This window comes from Hyperolius riggenbachi, chromosome 10 (genome assembly GCF_040937935.1).
Source record: "Hyperolius riggenbachi isolate aHypRig1 chromosome 10, aHypRig1.pri, whole genome shotgun sequence".
In the NCBI taxonomy this organism is placed as follows: domain Eukaryota; kingdom Metazoa; phylum Chordata; class Amphibia; order Anura; family Hyperoliidae; genus Hyperolius; species Hyperolius riggenbachi.
This window is the reverse complement of record NC_090655.1, coordinates 188,556,532-188,580,485: the sequence shown is the minus strand read 5'-3', so window position 1 is coordinate 188,580,485 and position 23,954 is coordinate 188,556,532. Positions and strand designations below refer to the sequence as shown.

The 23,954-nt window shown below is 43.5% G+C and overlaps 1 protein-coding gene across 2 annotated transcripts in view; it reads left to right on the top strand.

Annotated features, from left to right (window-relative positions):
• The window catches only part of DLG5 (discs large MAGUK scaffold protein 5), a 176,044-nt gene that overhangs the window by 12,434 nt on the left and 139,656 nt on the right, over window positions 1-23,954 (top strand). Inside the window, exon 1 of one of the 2 annotated variants that reach the window (XM_068255434.1) lies at window positions 3,274-3,405. The exons of the other annotated variant lie outside the window; for it this stretch is intronic. Within the exon in view, the coding sequence (XP_068111535.1) occupies window positions 3,288-3,405 (118 nt within the window). The 5' untranslated portion in view covers window positions 3,274-3,287. Of the gene's footprint in view, window positions 1-3,273; window positions 3,406-23,954 lie in introns of those variants that run through there. 2 annotated transcript variants of the gene reach the window in all.

Sequence of the window (23,954 nt, the reverse complement as noted above, 5' to 3'; positions counted from 1 at the left end):
ACCCCTGCCAGAATATTTTCCTGCCTGGGTCCACAGTGAGGAGAATGCTTGCTTTCTGTTGCCTTCATGGATGTCACAGAGGGCAAGAGGGGAAAATAATCTTAACACGGACATAAACCAGAATTAACAACTTTCATATGTGTGCGGATGTCAGAGCACCATTCATGTTTCTGCCCATGTACTTTTTGTAACCTAGTTTTATTGAAACATTTTTTTTCAACATTTTGCAATACTCCAAGTAAGTAAAAAGTCATGAAATATCTAGGTAACAGAGGCTCATCACCAGGTCAGTATCAAAATACAATAAAAGTACTACCGTATGCATAAAGTATCGGAGGAAAAAAAACCCCCAAAACAGTCTGTAGGATTACTCCAGATGATCAAGAAACGGTCCGCTTAGTGGTTTCTGCCCATTTTTGAAGGAACACTAAGGCTGCTTCCACACAGGGACGTTACAGGCGCACGTTAGTTCAGCCTGTAACGCTCCCCCCAACGCACAGCAATGTAACACAAGTGGGCTGTGCACACAGCCAACGTTGCGTTACATGTAACGCTGCACGTTCTGCCGAAAGTGCAGCATGCTACGGCGTTAGAGCGGCTATAGCCGCGTTAGACTGTTTACACATGCTCAGTGGGGGGCGGAGAGGAGGCGGGGAGATGCCGCTACAGTAGCCGCGCACATGGCTACTAAATATGCACTGCACTAGCGGCCGCTGATAGGCCGGCGGGACCACGTGATGGGGAGTGTCTCGCTCAGCATCACGTGGTCCCGCCGGCCAATCAGCGCCACTCTGGGAGACCTTATACGGACAGAGCCGCCTAACGCGGCTCACTCTACCGTCCTCTCCTGCACCACCATGCGTTGCGTTATGGGCACGTTATGCGACCATAACATCCCCTAAAACGCAACGTCTTGCTGTGTAAGTAGCCTTAATTTACTTCCTCTCCCATTCATGCACACAAATAGAAATGAGAAAAGCTCTTCTCCATAATTTTATGAAGAGTCAGATTACAAAAACAAAACCCAAACAAACAAACAAAAAAAGAGTTTTGGCTGGTGATTCTCTGGTAAAATGTTTATGGACGACTAATTTGTTTTTCTATCGGCTTCATTTCATCTAATTTTAATTTTGTAATTGCATATTGTTTGCTAGAACTCCAAATAGAACATCTGACAGTGCGTTACACTGTCATGTGTTCTATTTTTATTCCTTGAATGGATTGTTATGATTTTGTAAACCTACCATCTAGAAATGATGTCATTGTGGTAATAGTAATTGGTATGATCATCCAACAGCTTGTCATTTGGAGAGCTGTCTTTACTGTGTGCTTTGAATACTTAAAATCTGGGTCATGTATTGTTTAAGGCTGCTTACACACTAAGACGTTACAGGCACACCTTAGTGCGCCTGTAACGCTCCCCCAACGCACAGCAATGTAACACAAGTGGGCTGTTCACACAGCCAACGTTGCGTTACATGTAACGCTGCACGTTCTGCCGAAAGTGCAGCATGCTACGGCGTTAGAGCGGCTATAGCCGCGTTAGACTGTTTGCACATGCTCAGTGGGGGGCAGAGAAGAGGCGGGGAGATGCAGCTACAGTAGCCGCGCACATGGCTACTTAGTATTCACTGCACTGGCGGCTGCTGATTGGCCGGCGGGACCACGTGATGCGGAGTGTCTCGCTCCGCATGACGTGGTCCCGCTGGCCAATCAGCGCCACTCTGGGAGACCTTATACGGATAGAGCCACCTAACGCGGCTCACTATACCGTCCTCTCCCGCACCACCATACGTTGCCTTAGGTGCACATTATGCGACCTTAACGTAGCACCTAACGCAACGTCTTAGTGTGCAAGTAGCCTTAAGGGACACTTATGCCAGGAATAAAATATCACTTATACTTTCCTGGGGCTTCTACCAGCCGCCCCGTGCCCTCGCAGTCACTTATGGAGCCTCCAGTCCCCCACCGCCAGCTAGTTTCGTGTTTGCTGACAGGCCTGGCCATGTGTATTTTTCTTTGCGATCCCGTCCACAGTAGCGCCCTGTGCCTTTGCAGGACGCTATTGAGGACGAGAACACGAAGGCTACGCGTGGCCAGGCCTGCGCAGGCGAAGAAAGCCAGTCGACTCCCTGTCAGCGAAAACGAAATTAGTTGGCGGCGGGGGACTGGAGGCTCCATGAGTGACTGCAAGGGCACAGGACGGCTGCAGGGGGCTGGTAGAAGCCCCAGGCAAGTAAAACTTATATATATATTTTTTTATTCCTGGCTTAAGTGTCCCTTTAAATACATGGGCCAAATTACCTCAAAATATTATTTTCTTAATAAAGTGGACTTTAAAAAAATGATATACCAAGCAAAGGTCAGAATTATTCAAATTGTATTGCTGTGACGACTTCTCAAGTATCAGCCTGGTACACACATCCAATCTTGCTAATTTTACCACTTCCATGTTGTAAGAGGGCCAACTGATTTTGAATACTTTAAAGGACAACTGATGTGAACGGCCAAATGGGTAACAAGCACCTACTATGTGCAGTTAATTACTCAAACAATAAAGTGGGAGGTTTCAGTCCATACTCCACAAAGAGTACAGATTCCAGGCTGTCATGTAAGTGCAATTTCAGTTTGTCAGCTTTGTAAATTCACAGCTTGCTACAAGGTACTTTTTCATTAACCATAATTTAGAAAAAGTATTGAGGAGCACTGACATGAAAGTGTAGCTTCACTTTAAAAGCCCTGTTTACATATTTTGGCTGTGCTTTAACCACTTGAGGACCACAGTGTTACCCCCGACGTTCCCCCCCCCCCCCCCCTCTCAAGACCTGACCATTGTTCCCTAAATAGGCCACTGCAGATTTAAGGCTTCGCTGCAGGGCCGCACAACTCAGCACACAAGTGATTTCCCCCCCCCCCACACTCACTCCCCATCAACAGATGGTGGGGTCTGATCGCTACCCCAATGTTTGTTTTTTATTTTTTTGCCAAATATTTTTTTTTCCTAATAAATGTTACCCCTCCCCTGCCCCCCCTCCTAGGACCAGACCCCCCCCCCCCCCCCGCCAGCCGATCCCTGTGGTCAGTTGTCATAGGCTTCAAACTTTAACAGCCGATCACTTCTGTCTTCCCCAGGGAGACAGCCGTGTCACACAGCTGTCCCCAGTACAGCACTGCCTTAGATCGCAGCACTGTACACTGTCATTAGACGGCAGTTGCGCCGTTTAACAGTCTCCTAGTGGCGATCGATGCTGGGAGGCTGATGGATGTGCTCCGTCATTGAAGCGGGGATGCGCTCGCATGATCCCCCTGCAAGCTCCGCCTCAAGGACTTTACGCCAATCGGCGTTAGGTGGTCCTGGGGCTAGCACTGCATGCACGCCCATTGATGTGACGTTGTCGCCAAGAGGTTAGTGGGGTAGTGAATAGTTGCTCAGTGTGCGGTCACAATAGATACTTGACACTCTCCTAGAAACAAAAAGAAGAGGGACTACAATACAATACAATACAATACAATATAGTATAGTAAGTTTGTGATACCAGGATAAAGGTAGTAACAATATAGATATACTCACAAAGCAGGGTTACCGCAGAGGCAGCCACTGTAATGGCAGGTGGGGAAGATTAGACCCGACCCCACTCGGGTTTAAGACTGCGCTCTGTAGAAAAAATGTGAAAAATAAGTGAAACACCTCTCCACCAAGGGTGAACTAGGAAATGCACTGAGATGTGTAACAGAGGTGTAACAAAACGTTTAAAAAAGGAGGCAGTGGTGGACTTATCTCCCCCAAGCAGACACCATAAATTGTTGGTTTATAGTAAATAACAATTTATTCACAATACCCAACAAATGCAATGCATTTTGAAGGGTTAATCCTGCTTCATCAGGCAATAGAATGGAGCGCCCAGAGGTGCTTATACCTGGCTGGATCTTTATAAGCTCCATATACTGCTGGATGTTGCCTGTGAAAAAAGTTGCTATTATTTGGGAGGCTATTTGAATAAAGATATTCAGTGAATAACTGATTGTGTGTCTGCTCAGTTCTATTACCTGATGAAGATGGATCAAACCTGCAAAATGCGTTGCAATTGTGAATAAATTATTTACTATAAACCAATAATTTGTGGTGTCTGCTTGGAGGAGGTAAGTCCACCGCTGCCTCCTTTTTTTTTTTTTTTTTTTTTTTTTTTTTTTTTTTAAACTCTTTTTTTTCTTCACATTTTTATACTACATTGGTGCCTTGGTTACACATCTCAGTGTATTAACACACCCCTAATTCCTACCAACTGGTCATGCTTTGGTTAGGACAGATCTTTTGCTATCATAGTGAAATATCTTTCTTATACAGCGAAGGCAACTCAAGAATAATTCACTGCTTCATCAGCATATTGCTCTTTTTTTGCAGCGCATGAATGACCAAATTTCAGAGAAAGTAGATACTTCAAAGTACAGTAATGGCAAAAAGTTTTGATAATGGGGCATAAATACTGGTTTTTATCAGTTTATCAATTCAGTTTTTATGATGGGCTGATATTCTACAAAAAGTACAGGGATTGGACCTTTTTTTTTTTTTTTTTTTTTTTTAGGAAAAAAATATGTAATGCTTTTCAAGTGTAGATGAAGGAGATGATTAGCTCTAAGAGATTTATCACTCTGCCTATATATGAGTCATCCTAAATCGCACCCCATTCTGTGTTGCCAATTCTGTCTGTTAGTTCTGTGTCACCTTCGGATGTGGTTGGTGAATCCTGTGCCCAGGAGAAAGAGCTGCTTACAGCTAAAAAAAGCTTTTCGCCATCATTAAATGCTGCTTGCAGCAGTTTGAGGCACACTGCAAATACGATTTGCGATTCCGATTTTCCCTGGATGTTATCAAAACAAAAAGAAAAACGCAGCATGCAGTATCGATTAAAGATTGCAAATGAGTATCGCATGTGCAATTGTGTCAAAATGGCATGAAGTGTGCAAAAGGCCTGACCGCAATCTCAAAGTGATTGCATCAGTGGCTACAATAGCCAAATCTCGACCTTTCCACGATTATATAACTGAGTGGCGCTGTCACTCTGATATCATCCTCTGGGTCTTAATCATGTCATATGTGATCGTGACCCGGAAGACATGTCGGGATTGCAGTGCCGCAGGTAACTGTGACAGCTTCCTGACACTCTGCATGTCCTGCCAGTCTGGGGAAGGCTCACTACCCTAGTGGCAGGAACATTGTGGTCCATTATACAGTATGTTGCTATATGTTGCTCTAAAAGCAGGGCTGTGGAGTCGGTCCGAAAATCCACCGACTCCGACTCCTCAGTTTAGGATTCCTCCGACTCCACGACTCCGGCTTCTCTAATTTGCATATTACAATTTTGTTGATTAAAAGTATGTAACATGAAATTCGTCTCTTAACTGCCAACGCTTAGGAATTTTACAAGACAACTGACGTGAGAAGGATATGTAGACTACTATATTTATTCCCTTTTAGACTAAAACTAGTCCTTGGTAAGAGTACTTGTAAAAGGTACAAACCGGAACAAAGAACATCTATCAGGCCCTAGGCAATGTAACTGTGGGTACATGTAAGAATGATGTGCAGGTACTCTGCAGGGGAATGAGGAGATTGTAAACAAACAACACCTCTGTGTTCAATGTGCACAGCATTCTCAGTTCATTCCCTGCAGCTCTGTGGGGAGTGCATATGTAGAGTATAGTACTACTGTGTAACAAAGTAAACCTGAGACAGATGAAATTAAAGTTTTATACATACCTGGGGCTTCCTCCAGCCGCCTTCAGGATAATCAGTCCCTCGTTGTCCTCCTCCACCACCTGGATCTTCTGCTATGAGTCCAGGTACTTGAGCCAGTCAGGCGTAGTGCGCATGCACACACTCCGCTGCCAGGAGCATACTACACCTGTGCAGCACTATTGCGCAGGTGCAAAATGTTCCTGGCTGTGGGAGCGGCATGCGGCCGGACAGCGCTGACTAGCTGAATTACCAGGACTCATAGCAGAAGATCCGGGTGGTGGAGGACAGCGAGGGACTGATTAGCCTGAAGGGGGCTGGAGGAAGCCCCAGGTATGTATAAAACTTTACTTTTCATCCGTCTCAGTTACCCTTTAATTTGTAGTCACCAAACCAAATTTTAATAACATATCAAATTATTTGATTTCATCAGCAAAAGAGAACCTGTACTGAGTAAAAATATTTAAAATAAACACATGAGGTAACTTCAAATGAACATTACATAGTTACCTGGCCATCAGTTCCTCTCAGAAGCTCACCATTTTCTTCTGACAATAATCCCTTCCAGTTCTGACAATATTTTGTCAGATCTGAAATATATCAGTTGCTGTCAATAAAATATCAGTTGCTGTCAGTTATAGCTGAGTGGAAAACTGATGTACCAGGTAATGTCCATGTTTCCCTATGGCTCAAGTGGGCGATGTTACAGTTTAACTGTGTGCTGACCAGAAAGCTGTTATGGGTAATGGCCGTTTTCAAAATGGAGGACGGAAAATGCCATTGATCACAGTGAACAAACAGGACGAGGGAGAAGAGAAAGAGATTGACGAGTAGACTACACGGGAGGGAAGTATGACTTGTGTATGCTTATTTTGACTTTTAATTTTCAGTTCAGGTTTTCTTTAAGGGAGTGCATACATTTGCATAAATCAGCATCAATGCGGAATTATTTCCATCTCGTTGACCATCTCTATTAGTGACACGGCTACACATCAGGCTTTATTCTTACAGCATAGATGTTATTTAGTATATATAAGAGATTCCTGTGTACACATCATATATACAGTCACAATCAGATATGTATATCTGACCTTAAAAATACGGGGACTGCTTTATTGAAGCAGCACAAGTAACTAATTTTGATTGGTTTATTTCATTTTTGTGGACAAAGCACAGCTATTACTGTATATATACTGTATATATACATTATTTTTAATGACTATTATCTGAGAAATAGAACATTTTATCATATTTTCTATTTTAATTACAGTTACAAATTCATTAGGAGTCGGAGTCGGTGCATTTTTTCCCGACTCCGACTCCAGGCACCCAAAATTGCCCGACTCCACGACTCCGACTCCACAGCCCTGTCTAAAAGGACATAAACGTGTACTTTAAAACTGTGTGAAATCTCTCACAGTATGAATCGCAATTGGACTGTAACCCTTTATGTGGAATTTCTAAACTTTGACTATGGTAGGGATTCGGTTATGAGCATTCTGAGGGACTCGAGTTGCTGACATGAGGGTTACATATTTTCCTCCTTCATGTTTGATGCAACGCAGACCTGTTCAGTTGTTGTTTGTTTGTAACACATTGCCATGTAACTGTTGAAGTTGTATAGTCTATTGTACAGCGCAATAGAAGATGATTGTTCTATATAAATCCAAAAGATTAATAATGATTAGTTCCTCTCATTCTAGCATCCATGTTTGAGCATGTTTTTTCTTTCTTACAGTATGGATTCTTTGTGTTGATGGAGCAGCTGGAAGTGCTGACTCTACAGCCTTCTGCTAATGTTCCTTTAGTGAACACACAGAATATGACTTATTTCCAATAGTAGTTTTCTATAAGCTGCATCTAGTGGAGACAGATAAGAGTGTAGAGGTACTTAGCATTTTTATGCTTTTATTTTTGATACACATCCCTGATACCCAGTGGTGCTGGCCTTTAATGTGTCTTTTGGCGCTTCTAAAGAGGCCCATACACTCAGCCGATTATCGGCCGATCGATTTGCGGGCGATTTTCAGTCGATCTGACATGATGGAAAATCTAGGTGGATCTGTTGAGATGACTTATCATTTTGCGTTGGACCTAATGGATATCTGATGGCAAACAAATGCCATCAGATCGATTTTTCAATAGATTTCATACTAAAATCTATTGGAAATCTGTTCCTAGTAAAAAAAAATTCCTAAACACATCAGATAGATCAGATATCTATCTGATGATCTATCTGCTGCTAATCTAACGAGTGTATGGCCACCTTAAGACGAACATAATTTATTTGTGCAGATGTGGGTTTGATAAACCTTGTTCTCTTTTCATTGTTACCAATTTAATTACTGTTTTAGGGAAGATTAAATTCTGGCAATTTAAAGACTTGTAGCCATACACTGGTCGATTTGCCATCAGATTCGACCAACAGATAGAGCCCTCTCTGATCGAATCTGATCAGAGAAGGATCGTATGGCTACCTTTACTGCAAACAGATTGTGAAGCGATTTCAGCCTGAAACCATTCACAATCTGTTGTGGTGGTGGTGCTGCCGCCGCTCCCCCCCCCCCCCCCCCCGCCAGCATACATTACCTGCTCCGCCGGCGCGACTCCAGTCCCCAGGTCACCGCTGCTCCGTCTCCGCTCTGGTCTCCAGGTCCGGCATGCTTTACTTCTTCCTGCCCGGCAGGAAATTTAAACAGTAGAGCGCCCTCTACTGTTTAAACTTCCTGCCGGGCAGGAGGAACTGAAGCATGTCGGAGACCAGCGCGAACAGGGAGCAGCGGTGACGGGGTAGTCGCGCCGGCGGAGCAGGTAATGTATTGCCGCTCTATTGCATCAGTAGTCGGGCACTCGAACGCCGCTAGCGACGCGGTTCCTACCCGCGGGCGATCGACGGTAATTTTCCGCACGGAGCAATCGACGGGATCGGACGAAATGGATCGAAATTCGGCGTGTAGCGCGAACGATTGGCAGTGATCTAATCTGCTGTCGAAACGGCGGCAAATCGGGCCAGTGTATGGCCAGCTTTAAGGTGGCCATACACTGGTTAGATTAGCAGCAGATAGATAATCAGATTTCTGATCTATCTGATGTACATTAACACTGTGTACAAATTGTTTAAACATCTGTAATACCTGGCATACTTGTATAATTTCTTCTCTTCCTTGTTACTATCACTATGTTCCCTATATGCACCGTGGGGTTGTCATGAAAAGTAATTTCGTTGTGTTACACAATGACAATAAAGTGAATTGAATTGAATTTAGGAACATTTTTTACTAGGAACAGATTTCCAATAGATTTCAGTTTGAAATCTATTGAAAATCGATCTGATGGCATTTTTTTGCCATCAAATTTCCATTAGGGCCAATGCAAAATGATAAGCAATCTCAACAGATCGACCTAGATTTTCCACCCTGCCAGATCGATTGAAATCGATCGATTTGGGAATTTGAAATAATCGATTTCTGATCGATCGATTCTATATGATGGATTCTATATGATCGATTGATGGCTCGATGAATCGACCAGTGTATGGGCCCATGAAAAATCTCTACCTCATATTGATCACTTACCTCCGTACACTGACTGTAAAATAAGTTGGGTAATAGTAGAGTCTTGATCTATTATCATTTGCTCCTCCGAAGCTGCAAACTTTGTACTTTCTGATGCAGTGCAAAGGCAATGCAGCCTTGCTTTCACACCAGTCTGCCTAAAGCCCTGACCCTTTAATGGTCATGTCTATATTCCAAATAATTGCCTGATCAATTTTCAGTCCATAAAATTATTAAACGTCAATCCAGGAAAACTTTAGTTAATACATTATTATAGCCCTTGTTAATTTTATTTAAAATATTGTATACTGTATGCCTGCTCACCCTTGCATGCACACACACTAGACTGTTCTATTTTGGGGTCACCTCAGATGGGAATCTATCATGTGTATAGGTGTCCCCTGTGGTCCTTTGAGGCCACGTAATGATCAGGCATTCTGAGCCCATTGTTGCATTCCTTAACTTCGTTGATGTTGCCTTGCATTGGGGCACACTGTGACCAAGCCTGCGTAAGGCGGCCACAAATCATAGGTGGGCGGGGACTGCCTGTCGGTGACGAGCGCTTCTTCGGCTTGCCTCTTGGCTCTCCTGTGATCAGCATGCAAGCAGGCAAAGTGATTGCTACACAGCATGGACAGCGCTCTACTGATCAGTGTGACCCTGGATCTCGCCATAGTGGCAACCTTATGAAATCAATAGGCTGCACCCGCATCGAATGCAGGGAAAAAATAATGCATGCTGTAGTTTGTACGGTGCATGCATCCAAATCCCCAAAGCCTTGCATGCAGGTATGGCAAAGCGATATGGGTGCGAAATTCAGCTTTTGGTCTTTACAGGAAAGACCTACGCTCACTTCAGCACTTTGCGAATTTGCAAATGTAGAATAAGAAAATTAAACATCCCATACAGAGCACACAAAAATCAATTTCTGGTTTAATTTTGGGGAAAAAAAGTGCAATAGAATCGCAGTTAATTTGCGATTTGCAGTGGAAAATTATCTTTAGGCTGGGTTCATACTGTACCGGTTGAAAAACTGATCATGTAAAAACTACCTTTTTCCATTTAAACGGGTCCGTTTGTTATAATGGTATCAGTTTTTCATCCGATTTTTCCATTCTGACTTTTGAGTTACCCACTTGGCTGCCCACGTTCGGGTTTTTTAACCACTGCTCGGGTCTTCTGCCCCAAAGAAACGCACGCTGGTATACAGATTCCAGAGCCGAATCAGAGGCATCAGGCTCCCATTGGTTTGAAAAAGATCAATGGAAATACTGAGAATCCTCCATGGGGTGGAATGTTTTCCTTTGGTTTAGTGCAAACCACTTGTACCCTGGTGCTTCTGATGGGCTCTGGGATCTGTATACGGGCCTTTTTTCTGTGCGTGGACCAAGCAATGGTGGCAGCAGTGGCCAAAGATTGTGGCAGATGAGTAAAATGGGCAAAACGTATACGGCGAGCATCCTAGAGAGAACAGACGCCATCCTTTCTCGTAGGCTAGCATTGATTTTGTTGGCTTCCCACATCATCTGCTTTGTCCGGCTGATCTGCAGAAATCATGTACCACCTATGCTTGTTTTCTGCTTGTCGAAATGGATCAAACGGACTGATGCAAACGGATCCAATTGCTTTACATTATCCGTTTCGGTCTGTTCCGCTTACAATAAACAGAATTTATGTACTGCCAGTGTGAACCCAATTTAGATCTTTGTTGAAACTGGGTCTGCATGACAGCTCTTTTGTATGAAACCACAGAGATGAGAGCCCTCCTAGCAGCAGGGTCGCAGAAATCAGCTCTATTGGCAAATGCATTCAGCTACTGCTCTATTGGGTGTATGTTGCATTTGGGGAAGAGCCCTTTTCCTCCATATCAGGTGCTGTCAGTTACAATTGAAATGACAACTGATGTGCAAGGTAATGTCCATGTTTCCTTTTAGCTCATTTTACATGTTTTAATTGAAAGCCTTTTCACAATGCACTGCTATGGAAAGTTGTAAAATGCATCCGTTTTCAGCGTATAGTGTAAAAGAGGCCTTAGTGACAAGCCAGTGGAATGTGAAAGTGAGAACTGCACCATTTTTGCCTTATTTCATTCCTCCACAATTGGTGTTTTAGACAGGAGAGTGAGTATACTATGAGTTTAAAACCTTGTGTTTAATGTTAGGCACACCCATTGAAATGTGACAAGTGATTGATATCTACCCAGTATTGAATATTTATTGCCACACTGCCCCACTCAATCATAACTCTACAGAGATGTGAACTAATAACCTTCTTTACACCATAACTACCAGCTTTATATTGCTTAGTATTAGCAAACATAGGTATTGCCGTGTACTTCCGTCCTCCCGCACATGCTCCGGATACCCCTCTATTTCCTAAAGAACAGGCTTTCAAGATCAATGTATGATTGAGGGAAGGACTAAACATCAATTGCGGATGGGAGCCTTCCTTGGTAGATTTCATCTGGTTTCAATTTTTTTTAATTAAATCTAATGTCTAATCTATTTAAAACTGCATAATATGTTCCAAGCTCTCAACCCTTATGTATTCAGTATTGCAAAATGGCTTTTGTCTGTATATTTTGCTATTTGTTTAGTTTAGCCTTTATGGATTTCCTAAGTCATGAAACAAAATAATTCAAGATGAAAGATTGAAAGATGTATATGATAGGCACACACACACACGCACACGCACACACACACACCTCTGTATTGTCGCCCATGGCGATCGGGACTTGGTCCCCCAGGTGATGGTCTGAATGCTGTAGAGTGGTAAGGATAGGTGGCATGTGACACGTGGGGTAAGAAGGAGAACTATGCCCTCAGTTGAGATGATCTGGCATTCCAGATCTGTCAGCGAGGCATTTGGACGGTTGGGAGTCCACGGTGTACATGCTAGATTCTTAGCTGAGGCAGTGCTGACCAGCTGCCCCGGCTGTGAATCATCCAGCGTGCATACAAGTGGTATTTGTTTACATAATCGGCTTACATATGGCAACTTCAGACTGTATTGCTGGTTGCAATATTGCTGTACAGTGGTTGTATAACATATCCTGCAGTAGTTAAATAGATAATCTAATGCTGGGCATACACAGCTCGTTTTATATTATCAATCGAGCCGCTGATGGGTCGATTAAAAATATTCAACCTGTCCGATGACCGCGGCAGGTCGATACCGCGCTCGACCCCCGCGGGCGGACAATGGAAGAAACGAAGCGCAGATAAGGAAGTGCCCGCGGGGACGAGCGGAAATCGATCCGCGCGGATGATCGGTGACGAGCCGGCATTGAGCCGCTGGCTCGATACCGGCGCATAAACGCACCATGTATTCCCACCATAATGCCTAGTACACACCATACAATTTTCTGTAAGATTTTCTAATAAGATTTACCTGCCAGATGTTGGAAATGATCTATCTAACCATCTATCTGGCTAGCAATTAAGCATTGTTCTACTTAGCAGGAGATAACCAGAAGACAATGCACCAGAGATAATGACCAGTCTCTACGAGTACTTTACACAAAATCTAATTACAGAAAATCTTAAAGCCCTATCTACACAATACGGTTCTTTCTACGATTTGATTGCAATTCTATTTACGATCTGATTAAATCCGAAATGTCTGATCAGGATTCGATTCAATTCGATTTGCCATTGTTTTGCAATGGCAAATCGAATTAAAGGGAATGTCCAAGCAAAATAAAAAAATGAGTTTCACTTACCTGGGGCTTCTACCAGCCCCATGCAGCCATCCGGTGCCCTCATAGTCACTCACTGCTGCTCCAGTCCCCTGCTGGCAGCTTGCCGACCTCGGAGGTCGGCGGGACGCATTGCGTACATTTTTATGCATTACTGGTGCAGGAACATTAACACATACATTTTTACGCATTACTGGTTCAATGCGTAAAAATTTTCGCATTGAACCAGTAACGCGTAAAAATGTATGTGTTAATGTTCCTGGACTAGCGGGAATGCGTAAAAATGTATGCAATTCGTCCCGCCGACCTCTGAGGTTGGCAAGCTGCCAGCAGGGGACTGGAGCAGCAGTGAGTGACTACGAGGGCACAGGATGGCTGCATGGGGCTGGTAGAAGCCCCAGGTAAGTGAAACTCATTTTTTTATTTTGCTTGGACATTCCCTTTAAATCGAACCGAATCCCGATCGGACATGTCTGATTTAATCGGATTGTAAATAGAATCGTAATCGAATCATACTAAAAATCGTATCATGTGGATTGGGCTTTAGGCAGCCATACACAGGTCGATTATGCCACCAGATCAACCAGCAAATAGATCTCTGTGATCGAATCTGATCAAAGAGGGATCTATTGTCTGCCTACACTGAAAACAGATTTTGAATCGATTTTCATTATGAAACCGGTTCACAGTCTGTGGAGCTGCCACCACCCCCAGCATACATTACCTGAGTCCCCCGGGCTCCACTGTCTCTACTTCACTCTGGGCTCCAGCTTCACTTTACTCCCTGTCGGGGAAAGTTTATTTATATATAGGTGTGTATGTATATGTGTGTGTGTGTGTGTGTGTGTGTATATATGTGTGTGTGTATATATGTATGTATGTATGTATGTATATGTATGTATAATATATATATATGTATATGTGTATGTATATGTGTATGTATATGTGTATGTATATGTGTATGTATATGTGTATGTATATGTGTATGTATATGTGTATGTATATGTGTATGTATATGTGTGTGTATATGTGTGTGTATATGTGTGTGTATATGTGTGTGTATATGTGTGTGTATATGTGTGTGTATATGTGTGTGTATATGTGTATATGTGTGTGTGTGTGTGTATATGTATATAGTATTATTTGACCCCTCACTGATTTTGTAAGTTTGTCCAATGACAAAGAAATGAAAAGTCTCAGAACAGTATAATTTCAATGGTGGGTTTATTTTAACAGTGGCAGATAGCACATCAAAAGGAAAATAGAAAAAATAACCTTAAATAAAAGATAGCAACTGATTTGCATTTCATTGAGTAAAATAAGTTTTTGAACCCCTACCAACCATTAAGAGTTCTGGCTTCCACAGAGTGGTTAGACACTTCTACTCAATTAGTCACCCTCATTAAGGACACCTGTCTTAACTAGTCACCTGTATAAAATACACCTGTCCACAGAATCAATCAATCAAGCAGACTCCAAACTCTCCAACATGGGAATGACCAAAGAGCTGTCCAAGGATGTCAGAGACAAAATTGTAGACCTGCACAAGGCTGGAATGGGCTACAAAACCATTAGCAAGAAGCTGGGAGAGAAGGTGACAACTGTTGGTGCGATTGTTCTAAAATGGAAGGAGCACAAAATGACCATCAATCGACCTCGCTCTGGGGCTCCACGCAAGATCTCACCTCGTGGGGTGTCAATGGTTCTGAGAAAGGTGAAAAAGCATCCTAGAACTACATGGGAGGAGTTAGTGAATGACCTCAAATTAGCAGGGACCACAGTCACCAAGAAATCCATTGGAAACACATTACACCGCAATGGATTAAAATCCTGCAGGGCTCGCAAGGTCCCCCTGCTCAAGAAGGCACATGTGCAGGCCCGTCTGAAGTTTGCCAATGAACACCTGAATGATTCTGTGAGTGACTGGGAGAAGGTGCTGTGGTCTGATGAGACCAATAGAGCTCTTTGGCATTAACTCAACTCGCTGTGTTTGGAGGAAGAAAAATGCTGCCTATGACCCCCAAAACACCGTCCCCACCGTCAAGCATGGGGGTGGAAACATTTTGCTTTGGGGGTGTTTTTCTGCTAAGGGCACAGGACAACTTAGGCCCCGTTCACACTTGCGGTTGTCTGCCAAACGGACCGGATGACCTGACCGGATCCGGATCGGAACCGTACGGTTCTGATCCGGATCCGATCCGGATCCGGTCAGGTTGCATCAGGTGTTCATCAGGATGCGATCCGGATCCGTTTGGCAAAAGTTACGTAAAAAAAAAAAAAAATGTTGGGGTCTGGGAGGTCAGCAGAAGGGGGACCTGTGGAATCAGGCCCTCCGCTGTTTAGCACTCACCTCCACCTCCAACATGCTGCCAACATCTCCAGCTCGTGCTGCTCCACTCCAAAATGCTTGCCCATGTGTCCCCGATCCAATATCGCCGCAACAATCCTCATAGGAAGTGGGGTAGAACATCCGGATTTTTAGCCAGTGTGTTGTGCGCTATCCGGCTCTCATTGATTTGTATTGGCCGGATGGTGCAGTCCGGCTCCGCCCCGGATACGGCTGCCGGAGGAGCCGGACCAAAAAATAGCGCATGTTGGAACGGACGCCGGAGTCCGGATCCGCTCCGGTCCGGACGAAACGGACGCATGTGAACGGTGGCATAGACTTACATTGCTATGCCGTGCGTCCGTTTCGTCCGTTCCGCATGCGGTGCGGCTCCGGCACGGCGATTCCGGATAGCCACCGCTAATGTGAACCGGGCCTAAATCGCATTAACGGGAAAATGGACGGAGCCATGTATCGTGAAATACTGAACGACAACCTCCTTCCCTCTGCCAGGAAACTGAAAATGGGTCGTGGATGGGTGTTCCAGCACGACAATGACCCAAAACATACAGCAAAGGCAACAAAGGAGTGGCTCAAGAAGAAGCACATTAACCTCCCTGGCGGTTAATTTTTTTTGCCAAATTGGCAAAAAAAACTTTTTTTTTAAATTTTTTTTTTTTGTTTCATGTAAAGCTACCAGAGTGGTAGCTACATGAAACACCACTAGAGGGCGCATGTGTCCCTCTAGTGCGATCGTCGCCGGCATCTATAGCAAACAGGGGAACGCGTATACAACGCGTTCCCCTGTTTGGCTTCTCCTGTCGCCATGGCGACGATCGGGATGACGTCATGGACGTCAGCCGACGTCCTGACGTCAGACACCTCCGATCCAGCCCATAGCGCTGCCCGGAACTCATTGGTCCGGGCAGCGCAGGGCTCTGGCGGGGGGGGGGCCCTCTTTCGCCGCTGCGTGCGGCCGATCGCCGCAGAGCGGCGGCGATCAAGCTGTGCGCGCGGCTAGCAAAGTGCTGGCTGCGCGCACAGCAATTTACAGATTAAAAATCGCCCCACCAGGGGCTGAGATCTCCCCCTGCGCGGCATAGCCCGAGCTCAGCTCGGGCTTACCGCCAGGGAGGTTAAGGTCATGGAGTGGCCTAGTCAGTCTCCGGACCTTAATCCAATAGAAAACCTATGGAGGGAGCTCAAGCTCCGAGTTGCACAGATACAGCCTCGAAACCTTAGGGATTTAGAGATGATCTGCAAAGAGGAGAGGACCAACATTCCTCTTAAAATGTGTGCAAACTTGGTCATCAATTACAAGAAACGTTTGACCTCTGTGCTTGCAAACAAGGGTTTTTCCACGAAGTATTAAGTCTTTTATTGTTAGAGGGTTCAAAAACTTATTTTAACTCAATGAAATGCAAATCAGTTGCTATCTTTTATTTAAGGTTATTTTTTCGATTTGCCTTTTGATGTGCTATCTGCCACTGTTAAAATAAACCTACCATTGAAAAGATACTGTTCTGAGACTTTTCATTTCATTGTCATTGGACAAACTTACAAAATCAGTGAGGGGTCAAATAATTATTTCCTCCACTGTGTGTATATGTATGTGTATGTATATATATATATATATTCTATCTATCTCTCTCAGGGCTGTGGAGTCGGTACAAAAATCTTCCGACTCCTCGGTTTATGGAACCACGACTCCAACTCAGACTCCGGGTACCCAAAATGGCTCTGACTCCTCGACTCTGACTCCTTAGTCTAATACTTAACAGGGCTGTGGATTTTGTACAAATAGATACCGTGTTTCCCCTAAAGTAAGACATCCCCTGAGAATAAGTGCTAGCAGGAATTACTAGCATGCTTGAAATATAAGACATCCCCCGAATGTAAGCCCTACCTGGCAGCAGCCCACATGGCACCAGCAAGTCATGTCCAATACAAAGCCTGGATACATGAGAGCAGCAGTTTAATGTGAGTTCTACAGTCCTGTATGTGTCAGGCAATTTGTGTGTTTTTGGTGGAGCCAGCCCTCCTGATCTGTCCTGATAAGCATCAGCAGCACTTCACCTCTTCCCAGGACACACAGCTTATCCTATCATAGCTCTGGGGAGGCTGTCCGAGTTCTCTGCCTGCAAGAAATAGACTCTTACCCACATGATCAGCGGAATCAATTTCTTGTAATTGAGGGCCAATATCTGCAAACCACAAGCTCTGTGCATGCTGCTTGTGTTTCAGCATGGCATACAGTATATACATTTTGTATAGGAAAACTACCAGTGTTTCCCCAAAAATAAGACATCCTCTGAATATAAGCCCTAGCACATCTTTTGGAGCAAAAATTAATATAAGATAGTGTCTTATTTTCAGGGAAACACGGTAGGTAGATAGATATATATTTTGTGTGTGTATATTCTCCCCCCTCCTGTATGCTTCATCTTTTGGGGTTACCATGCATGTGTAATAATTGTATCTGTTTGCCTTGGTCTGGCGATCGATATTGCATGTATATGATCTTGATATGAGCTTTAGGTAATTGTGGGTTAGAATCCCCATATATGAATCTTCCCTGCACTTCAAATGTTATTTGTTAAATATGAGAATCTTATACTGCTATATTGGGAGCTTCGATATATTTCCCTGGTATTAGGACTATGGTTTCTTTTCCCCTTCCATGCAATACTGATTGGCCAGCTCTATATTACGTCCATATGTAGAGTGTATATAATTATGTGTATACATTTAAATGTGTATAACTGACTTGAAAAAGCGGAGGGAGAAACGTGTTGTCTTTTTAAAACATTTTAGCTTTATACTTTCATTTTGCCTGTGTGTAGTGTGGGCGATAACTTTTATTATTCATACACATTCTGCCTGCTGCAACAGGCGCCGGTCACTATGCCCTTTTAGCGGAGCACACGTCCTGGTTGCCTTGACTCCCGAGGTGAAGAGGCTCCTGGGTAAGCGGACTTTACTTCCGCTCAGCGATCGAAGAAAGCCCGGTCCCTGGCTGTTAGCGGGACAACAGCGCGTCGAGGCTTAGTACGCTGTGCTAGCTGCCCCTCAACCGGGTGAGACCTGTCCTTTGGGAGGATTGTTTATTTCAAACAGGAGACTCAAGAGTGCCCCTCCATCTTCTTGTTTCTTTCAGTGGCACACATTTGGGAGCAGTCGAGTCAAAATATAGGTGGCCAGATCGCACCAGAGGGGGTACTTCCACTACCCTATCACGTATTGGACCCTAAAGGAAGAGGTCACAGGCACTTCTCTAATTGGTCCTCGAAGCACCTATGACCATTTTCTTTAGGGGGTGGGGCTATGAATGGAAGTCGGACATCTGGTAAGTATAATAAAGTTTAGTGAAAAAAAAAGCACATGCAAATTGCTATTCAGAAGTGCTGTACAGTTTACTGTTCAGCACTTCTAAGCATTGGGGTTTCACGATCGCAATCACCTGCACACAGTGGTGATTTTAAAGCGCTGCACGGATTCCTAGTGTGTTCCAGGCCTAAGAGCAATTATATTATTTAACAGACTGGAGGTGGGAGAGGTAAAGGGGGACAAAATATCTGCGTTGCATGGGGGGCAGCTGCTGCACACACGCTAGACTATCACCCTAGGTGGTGTTTCTCGACTGCCTAGGCCGAGTTTATTCTAGTCTTTGTATGTAGATTTAGGAAGCAGACTTGCTGGGAGTTTGGCCTGCCCCTACGTCTGGGTTCATTACATAGTGAGAAACCAGCTATGCCTTATTTACTTGCTGCAGAACTTTACTATTATTCAAGTCTGAAACAAGCATAGAGCAAGCGGCAGCTGCTCAGACTTGGTTTATAACTTACATGGGAGGAAAATAATGGGTGAGGCAATCAAATTATCAGAAAACAAGTACCCTGGCTCAGTTACATACTAGGTTTGAGCGAATGTGTGAGTAATAATCTGTTCCTATTTCTGTTGCAATGCTGTCGCTACATATTACAAATGCATTAATTAGTATATAGCAGACACAGGCATTGCAGAGCCAAAAATTATCCATCACAAATCAGTTGCTGCATAAATAACAAGTAATTTGAACTGACAATATAATGAAAATCCGTGTGAATCAGAACTGAATTGGTGTGCGAGTTTCTAGCTCCTTGAATGCATATGTGTTTATGTAACCTTAATGTAAAGTGTACCCGAGGTGACATGGTGATAAATGTGTGTATGTACAGTACTAAACATATTAATAAACGGTGTTTTATTTGTTTTATTTTGCTGCCTGAAATAGGATTGAAGTGGCAGTTTTTGTCTTGTCAGAACCTTGTCAGGAATATAGTGAACATCACTGACAAGCAAATTACACCTATACAAGCTTTCCTGGCAGAACACATTTTTCTACATATTTCGGAGAGCAGAGGGAGAGAGAAAGGGTCAATCTAGTTCATGTATTTTCACTTAGGGACACTTATTAAACTGCAACTGAGCAGAGACAACAAAACATTTAATCTACTTTCTAAATGTTTAAATATAAAATCCTGGGATATCTAAAAAAAAAAAAAAGTCCTATTTAGGACTAGGAGGATAAATATAATTGTTTATCTCATAACTTTTTTACTTTATTTCACTTTAAGGCCCTTTGACTGTCATTTCGCATCGTGGTACTCTCCCCTGCCGCAGCTCATTGCAGTGGTCATTAAAGTGGACCTGAACTCAGAACTTCCTCTCTGCTCTAAAAGATATGCAACAGCATAACATACACAGAGAAACATTTCTTTGTTACAACTGATAGAAATCCTGCAATTAATCTGCAGTGTGTCTACTTCCTGGTTTCATGGAAGCAGACATATTGTTAACATCCTGTGCTTTCAAATGAAAACACAGGATGCCATGGCAGTCAGGTGACACGGGGGAGATCAAATTACAACTTGTGATTAGACACAAACGAGGGGGAATTAGACAGGCTAAACTCTCTAAATACATACAGGGTGCATTTCTCTGTTTTCCTTCTGTCCTGTGCAAGAGTCCACTCTCAAGTCTGTGAGAAATGCTACAGTGTTTGCAATGTGATGGAAGTGCTCCCGACACCGCAGAAGTAATGCACAAGCTGCAGTGTGTTTCCCAGTCACTCTGGGAACTGCAGCTTAAGTCACGTATGGTGCAATGTTATGGCTGCGGTGTGATTGTTCCCAATTGCTTCACTACCGCAATGCGCGAATGTAAAAGGACACTTATGCTGGAAATACACGGGTTGATTCTGAACTGATAATGGTTAGATAGATAATTTCTGTCATGTCCGATCACCGTTCAATTGTTTTCCCGCTCAATTTGTCATTGAAGTGAATTGAAAAAAGATAAGAAAAACAAGCGGAAGATAAGGGAATTGAGCGGGCAAAACGATCGGGCGCAAAATCAAGAGCCAGAATCGACCCATGTATTCCCAGCATAAAGGTTAAGAACCCCAATTGCTCCCAGTCTTAATTTTAAGCTGTATGCATGAATTTTGTGCTTATATGCTGATATTTGAGGACTATTGTGGTGGATTGGCTTAATTGAGAATGCTGCCGCAATTTTGTGGAATTAAGATCCTCCATTTTGTTTGCCAGTTTTCATAGCTGTGTGCTGTTTGTTACTGCAAGTGTGAGCGTTGAGTGCAAGGGCTAATATTGATTTGCATTTGATTTGGCCACAACATCCTTTTGCATTTTTCTTTCCCCTGTTTATGGTCTGTGTAGAAAGAGCAAAGCTACTTTGTTTGGAAATCAGTGCAGGCAGACTGTTAACCACTTGAGCAGTACAGGTTTTGGTCCCCTTATGGACCAGAGCAATTTTCACATTTCAGAGCTGCTCTGATTCATTCGCTAATAACTTTATCACACCAAAATGATCTAGATCTATTTTATTTTATTTTTTTTGGGGGGGGGGGGCACCAATTAGGCATTCTTTGGGTGCTACTTTTTGCTTAGAATTATTTTACTCTATATGGATTTTAAAGTAAACCAGATATCTTGTAAAAGTAAAGATTTAGGCTGCTTTCACAGTGGGACATTACAGGCGCAAGTTAGAGCAGCCTGTAACGCAGCCCACCGCACAGTAATGAAAAATCAATGGGCTGTTCAGTGCCCATGTTGCGTTACATTGTAAGGCTACACTTTGAATGTAAGTGCAGCATGCTGTACCTCATACTGGGCTTTAGCTGCGTTAGACTGCTGGCACATGCTCAGTGACTAGCCACATGGCTAATTAATATTCACTGCACTGTGCTGACTAACCTGGACTCCTAGTGTTGTCCGGATCATGAATGAATCGTTCATTTGATCCGGATCTTTTTTGTGAGTCGAATCATCCGGATCATCACAATGAACGATTCGGTTCACAGTGGATGTCTATCTGGAAGAAACAGGAACATACAGAATGTACAGTGCAGGGAAAGTCCTGCCCTGCTAGTCATTTCACCCCCAGTCTGCTTCCCTAGTAAAATGATTCAAATGATTTGGTTCAAAGATCCGGATCTTTTTTAATGATCCGATCAAATCATCCGAATCCTTGAAAAGATCCGGACTGCCCATCACCATCCTGGAGCGGCTGTTCTATCAGTATAGATAGAACGACGCACCAAGAGCTGCATAACGCGGCTCAATCTGCCGTCCAACTTCAACACCACCATGCGTTGCGTTAGGGGCACGTTATGCGACCTTATCGTCCCCTAAAACGCAACGTCTTGGTGTGAAAGAGGCCTTAATACTTACCCAGGGCTTCCTCCCGTCCCATAAACACGTGCAAGTCCCATGCCGGCCTCACGTGGTCTGCCGTTCAGCTGTGATCAGCTCCTTGTTTGTTCTATTTGGATGGCCTTCGGGGGGATCTGAACTCTTGCACAGGACAGATGAAAAGCCTAGAGAAATCTATCCTGTGTGTATTTAGAGAGGTAAGCCTGTCTAATTCACCTAATCTATGTTACTTTTTTATACTTCCAAACAGCAAAATTATAATATAATTCAGGAAGAAAAGTAAGATTGAATTGAAGTTAATCAGGTACAACTTACTTTGATTATTTTCCTTTTAAATGTGCTGGAAGATTATTTTTATAAATTAGGTAATAAATAAGTCCTTTATGAGAAGGTTATTGTGAATAGAGCTCATTGAAATCTATAATCTCCAGAATAACTGTAGTTGAACCATCAGGCAATCCTGCCTATTATCTCCTGCACAACACCCCAGGGAGGCTGGGCAAATAGAAGAAATCCCTTTCCAAACATTTGATCAATGCGGCTAGATTTATCATTGCCCGCCACTGGAAGTCGATTCAGGCCCCTTCGGTTGTAGAGTGGCTCAGGGAGAACAAGTCCATTGACTAAATGGAGGATCTGACACAGTCTATCCACAAAAAGAATCAGCAGTTTAGCCACACATGGGCACCATGGTTTGAATTTGAAGAATCCACAGATTACAAGAGGCTGATTGAGTCTGGCTCTTAGGCCTGGTTCATACAACACTCTATTTTTTTTTTTATGTTATTTTTTAGCGTTAGTGATTTGAAAAGCTCTTGCCAATTCAATGCTATAGGTGATCTTTATAAAATCACATCACTCAAGTGAGAACACACACATAGCATTACATTGGCAAGAGCTTTTAAAATCTCAAGTGCCTAGAAAAAGCTCTTGCAGTGTAAACCAACCCTTAGTGTTAGGGTGCCCCCCCCCCCCCCATGTTGACCTCAGTAGGGCAATAAAGTAAGGAGGACTCTGGGTGTGTGTACCCTCTGGGCCCTGGAGTTCCCGTTATATTAACCTCATAACCATGTGGGATAAGTGTCAGGTCTGGCATATATACACTTAAGGGCAGCTGTGTGTTTTAGATTTAAGTAAGATGTTGTTTTCCATCGGCTTCTTTATGTACTTGAGTTAGTTTGAAAAATCTTGATATTTGATGTGCACTTGTTTCTCTCACATTGTTCACGTGCTATTGCTCATGGGTGGCACTGGATGGCCACCAAGCTCCTAGGATACTGTTTGATTTGGAAACAATGTGATGTTCCCTTATGGTACTGTTTCAGCTTCTGGGAAATAAAGCTAAATACCGTATATTCCGGCGTATAAGTTGACCCCCTCCCCCCCCCAAATTTTCCATTTAAAATATAGAGTTTAGGATATACTCGCCGTATAAGACTCTTCCAAAGCACAGCAAATAAAAATTTTAAAAATTCATATACTGGTGCTATGTATGAACAGATACTGGTGCTGTACTGTATGTGGTACCCAGGATATCACAGTATACAGGTGATTGACTGGTTGGATAGGTCAACTCTCCCTAAGCGGTTTGGTCAGCTCTCCTTGTCTACCTGTTTATCAGAGCGGTATGGAAGAATAGATTGCGCTGTGCCCATAAAACATGCCTCTTTCACCCTTCTGGCCCACCATTGTATCCTATTTACCTCCTTCTCTGCCTTTGAGATCTTGCACATGTGCGCCTGCGCCGCTTCACTACAGTCCTCAGCAGCGAGATCTAAGAGTCAGTAACAGAATATGGCGTATCACCCGGCATCACTGACACCCGACATATAAGATGACCCCTGACTATTCAGATAATTTTCATCTGAAGAATCTTTAACCAGTTCCCCACCTCTGGGATGTGTATCTGCACCCCTGGAAACTTCACTTA